The sequence below is a fragment of the Alosa pseudoharengus genome, unplaced genomic scaffold, assembly GCF_046254945.1.
Source record: "Alosa pseudoharengus isolate Yale_2024_CS ecotype anadromous, Long Island Sound unplaced genomic scaffold, YU_APseudo_1.1 YU_APseudo_1.1_scf_17, whole genome shotgun sequence".
In the NCBI taxonomy this organism is placed as follows: Eukaryota; Metazoa; Chordata; class Actinopteri; order Clupeiformes; family Clupeidae; genus Alosa; species Alosa pseudoharengus.
The window spans coordinates 13,556,246-13,568,478 of NW_027468640.1; the positions used below are offsets into that span (position 1 = coordinate 13,556,246).

Genomic DNA, 12,233 nt, shown 5'->3' on the forward strand with positions numbered 1-12,233 from the left:
AAAAGTTAACGTAGAGCGCTGTGAGAAATACATGTGTATCTATTTATTTTAGGGTAAGGTGGAAGTAGTTGGAGGCATTCTTAACATGTATGTATGTACACCAGTATGTACACCATCGTTTGTAGAATTGTGGAACCTCCTGCATCAGAGAATGTGTTTTTACTGCCTTAGGAAAGCAACAGTAGTTGTTTCACGCACGCAACATGGTGAAATTCTGCTGCATCAGAGAATGTGCTCTTGCTGCCTTAGGAAAGCAACAGTAGTTGTTTCACGCACGCAACATGGTGAAATAAATGCATGTGAAAGGTCATGATTCCCCTGGGAAGTGCTCCTTTACTAGTGAATATATGCTGAGTAATATGATGGTTATGATGAGTACAGGGTGTAAGGCCATGTGTGAAGTGCATGTCATGGATTAGGAGTGTCTCGTTTAAGCTCAACCTGAGGCCATGTTCAGTGCGTCAGGGTGTGAGTAGTAACATGTTGTGTTGCTTGGGTTGTCAGGTGATGTCATTGCTAAGGAAAGCCAAGGGTCCAGTGAAGGTGTCGATAGCCTCTCAAGACCCCGCCCACCTCTCCTCATCCTCCACCAATGAGAGCAGAGCGTCCGACGGAACCCTCAATGCCCCGCCCACTGTCCCTCAGCTAACCCTGAGCCTGCCTGAGTTGGAGCCAATTAGGAGTAAGTACTGAGCTACAGGTGAAGTCAGGTCACAGTACCATCATCAAAAACAGAATGAAGGCCCATGGACCTGGCATTTCACACTTTAAACTGTGAATGGAAAGTTTCATGGTAAATGTAGAACTGACAGGAACTGTTGCAATTCCAGGAACTAAGGCTTTAATAGTCAGGAGATTATAGTAATTATATCAACAGTGTCATTAGTTGTAGTCATTCAAGGAGTGTTACTGTATTTCAATGAATTGCTTGCTATAAAGTAGGCTATTAAGTGTTCTTTGTAGCATTTAAGCATTGTTATTTTGTAGAAACAGGTCCCTGTCTCTAGGACAGCAAATATGATGGCTGGATTGTTTAGACTGGCTTGTGTTAGTGACCACATTCCGGTTGTTATGGTGATGATGGTATCTGTTCCCAGGTTCAAGCAGGTCGTCAACTCCGGCCACACTAGTGTCCGACCCTGTGACCTGTCCCATCATTCCCGGCTGCGAGACCACCATAGAGATCTCCAAAGGACGCACGGGACTGGGCCTCAGCATTGTTGGGGGCTGCGACACTCTCCTGGTATAGCTGCTCTGGTTCTCTCTTAGCATAGCCCACTTAGAAGAGCTTAAAGGGGTTCTAAATGAAAGTGGTTATGGTTAGGAGCTGCCTTAAAGGGGATATGGGTAGGATCTGAGTTAAAGGGGATATGGGTAGGGTCTGAGTTAAAGGGGATATGGGTAGGATCTGAGTTATTTCATTTATATGATGCCACTCTTGCTTTGTATTTCCATTTTCTGCTACACAGACACAGTAACTCTTCTCAATGCTTGAACCATGCAGTCAAGTTTAAAAATTGGTCAGAGATCCAAACGCACATGGGTCTATTGTAATTTGCTGTATGACCTCCCAGTTAACTTCCATCCCTTGTCTTCAATTTGAGAAAAAAAAAAAAAAGGATGGTGATACTTCCTTTAAATAGACAGTGATCCTAGACACACAACTCAGAACAGAACCATGCAGTCAAGTTTAAAAATTGGTCAGAGATCCAAACGGACATGGGTCTATTGTAATTTGCTGTATGACCTCCCAGTTAACTTCCATCCCTTGTCTTCAATTTGAGAAAAGAAAAAAAAAAGGATAGTGATACTTCCTTTAAATAGACAGTGATCCTAGACACACAACTCAGAACAGAACCATGCAGTCATGTTTAAAAATTGGTCAGAGATCCAAACGGACATGGGTCTATTGTAATTTGCTGTATGACCTCCCAGTTAACTTCCATCCCTTGTCTTCAATTTGAGAAAAAAAAAAAAAAAGGATAGTGATACTTCCTTTAAATAGACAGTGATCCTAGACACACAACTCAGAACAGAACCATGCAGTCAAGTTTAAAAATTGGTCAGAGATCCAAACGGACATGGGTCTATTGTAATTTGCTGTATGACCTCCCAGTTAACTTCCATCCCTTGTCTTCAATTTGAGAAAAAAAAAAAAAAAGGATAGTGATACTTCCTTTAAATAGACAGTGATCCTAGACACACAACTCAGAACAGAACCATGCAGTCAAGTTTAAAAATTGGTCAGAGATCCAAACGGACATGGGTCTATTGTAATTTGCTGTATGACCTTCCAGTTAACTTCCATCCCTTGTCTTTAATTTGAGAAAAAAAAATCAAAAGGATAGTGATACTTCCTTTAAATAGACAGTGATCCTAGACACACAACTCGGTTGGCCTGTTGGCGTGGGGATGTGCTGTCACAGGGTTGCTCCTGTGTCTCTGGTGGAGTTATGATAACTGTCTGAGAGAAAGAATCCGGGAAGCTCTCTGGTTAACCCACTCACACCCCAACCCCTGGAGCGTTACTGTTTGTGTGTGTGTGTGTGTTCAGCGAGGCCTGAGCTATGGCCCCTTTGTGTGTGTGGCCACAAGAGACAATATCCAGCTCTGGAATGCGCCCTCTGACCCCTAACCACCCATGCACTCCTTCAGCGCAACCTGTTCTGCTTTAATCAGTTTACCCGACCCCCACCCCCCACCACCACTACCATTCTGTCTCCCCTCCCTTTCTCACATCTCTCCTCTCTCTCTCTCTCTCTCTCTCTCTCTCTCTCTCTCTCTCTCTCTCTCTCTCTTTCACTCTCTCTGTTGCTCAATGTCACTGACACACCTCTTTTTCCACATCATGTTCCCATCACTGTCCTCCTCTTTCTCTCCAATGTTATTCCCTCATCCCTCCTTCTTTTTGTCTTCTTTACTCATCCCTCCTTTTGCTTTCTCTGTCTCATGGTAACCTTGGAAATGACATCCTCCTTCTCACTCTTTCACGTGTGTTATGTTCTCTCCATTTTCTCTTTCTCCATGTCTCTTGGGATGGATGGACCGGAACCTACATAGCTTTGTTAACTGGAGTGGCCTCTCTCTCTCTCTCTTTCTTTCTCTCTCTCTCTCTGTCTCTCTCTCTCCATCTCTCAAGGACAATAAATAGTACATTCAATTGTAAAATAACATTACAACATTTGAAAAAATTGAGGGAAAAAGAAAAACAAAAAGACAGTAACAACAAGATGAACAGTAACAAGAGTTTATCTCTCTCTTTCTCTCTCTCTCTCTCTCTCTCTCTCTCTCCCTCACTCCCTAGGGTGCCATCATCATCCATGAGGTCTATGAAGAGGGGGCCGCCTCCAAAGATGGCCGACTGTGGGCTGGAGACCAGATCCTTGAGGTACAGAAACCACCTTCTGTAGACACACACACACACACCAGTTAAATAAAAATCACCATAGAGGAGTTGCTTACCTCTGACTGATTTACAGCCAGTGTAAGCAATCACTCCCTCTGAAATACTCTACAGTAATTACAGTGCCACACACACACAACTGAGGACATTCTGAGGAGGTCACCAGGCCACCCTCACAAAAACAAGAACAGTGTAATTTGCCCAGTGAGAGCTCAGGCAGGGAGAGAATGCAATGCGAGTCCTCGTGGGCTAGAGGCTACTTGACATTTTGCGTTATGGATGCAGAGGTTGTGGAGACTTGGAGAGCAGGGCGTTAAACTCCCACATGGGAGAGCGTAGGAACTGGCGCGTCAGTGACCTTCTGTTGCCCTGGTCAGGCTGCCGGGAGGGGAACAAGGGCTGTTAGTCACGGAGCAACTACCCCAACAACCCTTCCTCCTTACTTTCAACCCCCCACTTCTCTCTTCTGTCTTCTCTCTCCTCTCTCTCTCCCTCACTTACTCACTCTTGACGACATAATTGCCCACTATAACTTTTGGGGGTTGGAGAGAGGCCAAGCCCTCAGTAGCTTCTGCAGTCAGGGGCGAGAAGGTTTAGCTGTATGCTAGTTGAGGCCACCCGAAACGCATTAGCGCTAGACGCTAACGCAGCTAGCGATTTTACCCAGCCATTTATAACTGCACCACAGGGGAAAAGCGGTAATTGTGCTCACTGCTACGCTAATGCTGATGTGGTATTTCCTTTCTGTGTGAACTGCAGGAGGACGAGGATTAAAATAAACTCTGGGAAAAGTAAAGGTCTTTTATGCTGTTAATGTCCCCCTTCTTAAATTAAGCAATCACTTTATGTTTAAGTTAATATCTACAATTTTAGTTTTGGACTTTTCCCACCTACCTTACTTGTCAGACTTCAATTCAGATAGCCCAGTTATATAATTGGTGTATTAGCATACTTTCTCCTCCTGTTTGACTCTTTTGGTCTTTTTAATCTCCCATAACTGAAAAAGTCTGGAAATGTCCAATCACATTTTAATGTTTTGTTAAGCCAGTAGGAATGGCTGAAGTGCAAAAGTGCAATTCCTTGTATACGCAAGTATACTTGGCCGAGAAACCTGATTTACATTTACATTTCTTGTGTTTGTCAACATATTTGGGCAATAAGACACAATTCTAATTCTAGGTGATTGTGATTCTAAAGTCCTGTTTGTCACTCACCTCTCCCCTGCTCCTCCCAGGTGAACGGCATCGACCTGCGAATGGCGACGCACGACGAGGCGATAAACGTCCTGCGCCAGACGCCGCAGAGGGTGCGTCTGAGCGTCTACCGGGACGAGGGCCAGTACAAGGAGGACGAGCTGTGGGACGCGTTCACCGTGGAGCTACAGAAGAAGCCGGGACAGGGCTTGGGACTCAGCATCGTGGGCAGAAGGTAACGGAACTAGGGCTACTCGATTAACACTGACCCTCGCTTTCTCCTTCATTCCCTCTCTCTTGAGGGCCCATGCCTCAGCGTCATGGGCAGAAGGTACCAGAACAAAAACCAAAACAGGAAAAATGGACCGAAGCTACCGGAACCTAGCCTAGCTGACACCAAAACTGACCCTCAGCTGAAAATTGTTCTGGACCATCTCAGTTTAGTTTTGATTCTTAGGTTTTGATGATAATTGTTTTAAATGCAGTTACTTTTAAATACTCTGTTTCAAAGAAAAAAAAACATTTTTTATAAGCACCCATTAGCTGCCCTTAAGATACTTCCTAAATCATTCCTAATGATAATAATAATATAAAAATAAACATTTTATATAGCGCCTTTCAACATACCTGAGGTCACAGTGAATAAGCGTTTTAAGGTCATTTGTAAACATGCCCAGAGAAGAAGCAGTTGATATGTGAAGTAAATAAAGCATCTAAAGCACTAATAAAAGTAGTGTTTCAGTCTCAGAAGGGAATAATGAAACTCATTGTGATGACTAAGCCTTGAAAAGACAGAGAGAGAGACAGAGAGGATAGGGGAGGTTAGCCAACACTTTAATGAGAGGAACACAAACAGGTCGAGTGCCATATCAGGTGAGGTAGAAAACTGAGTCAGTTCTCGAGAGTGCCATTCCACCATTGTGTGTCCAGCGGACCGCGATTAAACAGGTTACTGTGTGAGTCACCAGCTTCGAGGAGCTCAAGAGCACATCTCTCATGATCTCTCACACATGCACACAAGCACACACATTTAAATAAACACACTTCAGCGCTTAAGCACACATTACACATGATCTCATACAGAACACACGCACATACCATAGATTTAGACATTCATTACAGATGATAACACAAACACACACACACAGGAACACGCATTGGCATGCACACACACACACACACACACACACACACACACACACACACACACACACTCACATTGGCATGCACACACACACAAACACACACACACACACACACACAGGTATGCACACACACACACACACACACACACTCATACTCACACAGGCTTGCATGCACACACACACACACACACACACACACACACACACACACACACACTCACACTGGCTGGCACACAAACACACACACACACCCACACACACACACACAGGTATGCACACACACACACACACACACACACACACACTCACACAGACTTGCACGCACACACATACGCACACACATACATACACACACACACACACACACACACACACACACACACACACACACACACAGAGACTCCAGTGGACTTTCCCTCAGCGCTGTGTTTGCCCTGGTTATACAGTCTCGCCCTGTGGAATCCTCCAGTGTTTGCTGTAATGGCCAGTTTCCCAGCGGGTGACCGTCACGTTTGATCCTTCCTTCTGATCGCTCACGCCTTCACTGGCCAAACGGCAAGCGGAGCATCAGATATGCCTGGTAACCTGGATTACAGATTACCTGACCGAGCGACCACAGTTCGTCAGACTGAAGAACTGTCTCTCTGACACTGTGATCAGCAGCACCGGAGCGCCACAGGGAACTGTGCTCTCTCCAGTCCTGTTCACCCTGTACACATCTGACTTCTGCTACAACACGAGTCATGCCACATGCAGAAGTTTTCTGATTATACTGCAATTGTGGGGTGTATCAGGAACGGGCAGGAGCCTGGTGGAGGACTTTGTGCAATGGTGCAAACTCAATCATCTTCAACTTAACAATTCAAAGACCAAGGAGATGGTGGTGGATTTCCGCAGGTCTAAGCCCACTCTGCTACCAGTCCACATTGATGGGGTCAATGTGGAGGTGGTTAGCACCTACAAGTATCTGGTTCTCCACCTGGACAATAAACTAGACTGGTCAGCCAACACTGATGCACTCTACAAGAAAGGGCAGAGCAGGCTGTACTTCCTGAGGAGGCTGCGGTCCTTCAATGTGTGCAGTAAGCTCCTCAGGATGTTCTACCAGTCTGTTGTTGCCAGCGTCCTCTTCTATGCAGTGGTATGCTGGGGAGGAAGCACAAGGAAGAAGGATGCAGGGCGAATTGACAGGCTGGTAAGGAAAGCTGGCTCTGTAGTGGGAGCTGAACTGGAGTGCATCACTTTACTATCTGACAAAAGGACCCTGAACAAACAGATCAACATCTTGGACAATGAGTGTCACCCACTCCACAGCACTATTGTTAAGCAGAAGAGCCTGATCAGCTGGAGACTTCGCTCACTGCCTTGCACAACTGACCGACTGAGAAAGTCATTTGTCCCCAGGGCCATTGAACTGTTCAATGCCTCACTTAAGGGATGAGGAGAGATAGACTTCTCTGCATAGTCTGTCTGCGTCTTCACCCCCTCCATGTTTGGATACTGTCTGTCCACTAGCCACTTTTTACCACTGTCTTTATGCCTCACTGTTTGCGTGCTATATTAGCACATTAGCACATATGCATAACCCCACCCCTCCATGCCACAGCCGAACTGTAAATATATAGATATATAGACTTTACTTTATTTCTGCATTGTTGCACTGTTGGACTTACTCATTTGCACTATCACCATGACCACTATCACCATTGCACTACCACCATGACACTCATTCACACAGAGCACCTTAGAGCACCTTACCATACCTTACTATGCACAGAGAATCACAGGCTCAGTCCCTGCCTCAGTCATTGCAAGCGCCTCTGATTGATTAATCACCACTATGTGGATACTGTTTTTAGAATTGGTGGGGGTAAATTTACTAATCTAATTTGCATATTATGACGTCACTGGATGGTAACCACCGTGAATTATGCACATTTCAGTAAATACTAGATGTTGAACATATTTGAGCAGTTTTTCTTTCTTTTTTTGTCATTTCACCGACATAACAAATTAACAGGAATACAGTCACATGTAAACCGACAATAGTAAACTATTACTATAATCACAAACCCTATGCTACTATACAATAAAGTAGCCTGGTCAAATCAGTTCCATATCGCGGGTGACTTTGTAGTTCTTCAGAGCCCTATTTTTACAACCCCTGCTGTCTATACCACGTCCATTACGGACACTATCATCACTATTGCCACTGGCACCTCCAGCTATGTTGGGCAGAGGGTCGAAATCAGTCGAAATAAGCATGGTATGCTTAGTGGACACTGTCACAAAGACGTACCTCCATTCACAGACGCACCGTGACTATCAGTCAATAGACGATCGATCATATTCTCCAAAAGGCAGATATTCTCCTTCAGAATCAGAATAGGTGAATAACAGATCCAAGACTTCATCACACGTGAATTTTTTTTTCAACATTTGGTGTATTTCTGCTTCAATTTGTGCAAAACTATGGCCCGCATCGCTTCCGCGTTATGGAGGAAATGCACGTCTTCTTCGTGTGTTTCTCGCGTGTTTTCGCATGCTTCCTGGAAACTTTGAAAAAAAAGGTTGAGCTTGAATCGAAGCTCAGGGTGTCTGCCAACTAGTGGTCAAGAGCACAGATGAGATTTTACACTGTACTCGCGTCTATCGTCTGTTTTATTCAGTAATAACGCTTGTCGCAATATTGCGACATGGGCGGTTAGAGGGTTAATTACTCTTTCTGCTGTTAAAGAATGTGTTTGTGTTGTCTGTATGCTGCTGAGACCTTGAATTTCCCCTGGGGATCAATAAAGTATCTATCTATCTATCTATCTATCTATCTAGAAGCAGCTCACAGATCTTTTTGTATGTGTACGTGTGGTTGTGCGTGTGGTGTGTGCGTGCGTGCTTGTGTGCATGTGTGTGCATTAGTCAGACAGCTTATCTTAACTGCATGCGAGTGTCCGACTGTCGCATAGCACTGAGTGCTCTCTGTCCACACTGAATCCGTTCACAACGTTGTTCTGTTGCCTCATATTTCTTGTTCAGAATTGCGAGCGACAGAAGTGATCTGCTGAAGAAGTAGACAAATGATCTGCCAAAAGTGTCGCGCCGCATCACACCGCACAGCTAGGACAGTTAGCGCCGCATCACACCGCACAGCTAGGACAGTTAGGACAGTTAGCGCCGCATCACACCGCACAGCTAGGACAGTTAGTGCCGCATCACACCGCACAGCTAGGACAGTTAGCGGCGCATCACACCGCACAGTTAGGACAGTTAGCGCCGCATCACACTGCACAGCTAGGACAGTTAGCGCCGCATCAAACCGCACAGCTAGGACAGTTAGCGCCGCATCACACGGCACAGCTGGGACAGTTAGCCATAGCTAGGAGAGTTAGCGCCACATCACACCGCACAGCTAGGACAGTTAGCACCGCATCACATCACACAGCTAGGACAGTTAGCGCCACATCACACCGCACAGCTAGGACAGTTAGGACAGTTAGCGCCGCACCACACCGCACAGCTTAAAACATTCCGGTTGAAAACAGGGTAATCAAACTGTGAGTAGACGAATGATTTGCCTGAAATGTCGTGCTGCATCACACTGCACAGCCAGGACCGTTAAAACATTCCGGTTGAAAAACAGGGTAAACAAACTTATTTTGTTATTACCACCCGCTTGCATCGCATATAGTTAAGGTGAGAAAGGTAGGAAACTTTGACTTAAAGGAGAAATACGGCGAGTTTTCACATAGATCTTCGTTTAAAACAGGGTAATCAAACTCATTTAGTGAATTTTCACATAGATCTCCATTGAAAACAGGAAAATCAAAATCATTTTGTGAAAACAGGGTAATCAAACTCATTTTGTGAGTTTTCACATAGATCTCCTTTGAAAACAGGGTAATCAAACTAATTTTGTGAGTTTTCACGTAGATCTCCTTTGAAAACAGGGAAATCAACTCATTTTGTGAGAAGACAAATGATCTGCCTGAAATGTTGCGCTGCATCACACTGCACAGCTAGGACCGTTAAAAACAGGGTAATCAAACTCATTTTGTGAGTTTTTTGACATAGATGTCTGTTTCTCGAGGTCACCAAGTACTGTCGATACGAGAGAAAAAAAGGTCTGTTTTACCTAGCGCGAGTTGCTACAGATGAACCAATACTCTGACTTACTTTCTGAATCCGGAGATTGCCCCCTCCTAGTGAGTTTCTTGGTATTTTATGCCCCCAACGTTGTCTAGTATAAGTATATATAGTATAAGTATATATACTCTTTTGATCCCGTGAGGGAAATTTGGTCTCTGCATTTATCCCAAGGCAAATGCATCCTTCAAGGCAGAGCTGCCTGGAAAGCACTAGGGTTAGGCATGGGTTAGGGTTAGGGTTAGGGTTGGGATTAGGTATAGGATAAGGTGCCTTTAAGTCAGTGGTGGCAGGCAGCGCTGCCTGGAAGACGACGTGGGGGGGCATAAAACACCATCGAGCTCCTAGTGAAGTAAAAGCATTGGTAGACTGTGTAAGGTTGAAATGACTACTGTAGAGGAGAAGGGTATGGCATGCAGGGAGATTTCATGGATTTTTTTCTTTTGTAAATTACATAATTTGTATCTGATCCTAGACTCGGTGAACTAGCACAGCACTGAGAGCAGTGATTGATCATCCTAGAATCATCTACTGTAGGTGATACTTTTTGGATTTAGAAACTTCACAGAGAGAGAGTACGGCTGTGACTGAGTTGTTGCATGATATAACCCTGTTTACTGTGTGTGTGTGTGTGTGTGTGTGTGTGTACTGTGTTTGTACATATGTAAGGCTTTTGGCCATAGGCAATGTCTGTCTGACTTGTGCGAGAGAGGTGAGGAGGATAGTTCAAATCCCCGCCATCTGTTTAGACAGGTCCTTCTGTTTGTCAACTAGGCCTTGGGGTGGGGAGGAGACAGTGTGTGTGTGTGTGTGTGTGTGTGTGTACGTGCGCACGTGTGTGTGTGTCTGTGAGCGTACTGAATGTGTTTTGTATGTATGTATGTGTGTGTGTGTGCGTGCACGTCCACGCATGTGTGCAAATGAATGTGTTTTGTCTGTGTGTGTGGGATAAGTATGCAGCCGTTTTTTTTTTTTTTTTGTAAGGTCAAGAAGTTAGCCCATATGCCCTGTGGAGGAATGGATGTGTGTGTGTGTTTGTTTGTGAGTGTGTGTGTACTTGTGTGTTTATATGACATGTATGCATGTGGGTTAGTGTAGTGTAGGTCTGAGTATGTAAATTCAATAGTGCATGTGCGTACTGTGTGTTTGTGTGTGTGTGTGTGTGTGTGTGTGTGTGTGTGTGTGTGTGTGTGTGTGTGTCTTGGGCAGTGTGGCTCAAGCAGCAGCCAAGTTGGTCTGGCGCAAACAAGCTGCTAAGCTCAGTGGTGAAGAGCAACCCTAACAGCCAAGAACTCCAAGTCCAACTGAGCCAAACCACACATACACACACATACACACACATATGCACACGCACTCACACACACAACCACACACACGCGTGCGCACACACACACACACACAAATACACACACTATCTCTCTCTCACACACACACACGTAGTAGAGAGAGAGAGTAAGAGAGAGAAACACACACACACACACACTCTCTCTCTCTCTGACACACACTCTCACACACACACACTAGGCGGTCACACTGGGACTTAACACGCGTTTGACCAGATCACATTCACACACTGGGGACTTAGCCAGTAATGCGAGTCAGTGAGATTCACAAAGGCGTGTGACAGAAGCGTCACAGGGAGATGGCTTTTTCTGTTCTGGGAGGAAAAAGGATGGTGTGTGTGTGTGCGTGTGTGTGTGTGTGTGTGTGTGTGTGTGAGAGAGAGAGAGAGAGAGGGAAAAAGATAGAGAGAGAGAGAGTGAGTGAGTGAGTGAGTGAGTTTGTTTGACAGGGTAACAAATTTTAAGAAATGAGTACCGGTAGTTAGAGTTCTCAAAGTGGGAGCAGGAGCTGGACACACACTTTTAAGGACACACACACACACACACACACACACACACACATACACACACTTTTTGTCAGGAGGCAAATCAACAAGATGATGTATGCTCAAAAGTCGGGCTAGTTCTGCTCACTGGTAGGAATGGGTAGAAAAGTAAGTGTTGTGCATTTTCCAATAACACTGATGGATTTGCCATGTGGCCTCCTGCACTGAGTGGCCTCATAATTTAAGGGTTGGCGTTCAGAGCCTCTCAGTGGTTAAGCATGGTGCTGCTTCCACATAGGCTGACACAAGCACACTGGAAAATGGAAATGTCACCGGTGTTACGTTTCTGAGCCTACATTCCTAAAGGCGGTCGATGAGCAGGCATTAGTCATTAGATTATAATCCCTACTCATCTATCATCCTAATGAGTAATTATTCACTTAATTGCAAAGGTACTATGAATGCATTGTAGTAGAAAACATGATCGGCATGTAAGAATTTTGCACTCCATGCCAGTCCATGGT

At 45.0% G+C, this 12,233-nt stretch overlaps 1 protein-coding gene across 4 annotated transcripts in view; it reads left to right on the plus strand.

Annotated features, from left to right (window-relative positions):
• Nucleotides 1-12,233, plus strand: part of mpdz (multiple PDZ domain crumbs cell polarity complex component) — a 94,946-nt gene that overhangs the window by 70,484 nt on the left and 12,229 nt on the right. For all 4 annotated transcript variants that reach the window (XM_076288651.1, XM_076288655.1, XM_076288654.1 and 1 more), the window contains 4 exons: nt 505-682; nt 1,098-1,243; nt 3,305-3,388; nt 4,638-4,831. In XM_076288651.1, coding sequence (XP_076144766.1) covers nt 505-682; nt 1,098-1,243; nt 3,305-3,388; nt 4,638-4,831 — 602 coding nt within the window. The remainder of the gene's footprint in view (nt 1-504; nt 683-1,097; nt 1,244-3,304; nt 3,389-4,637; nt 4,832-12,233) is intronic.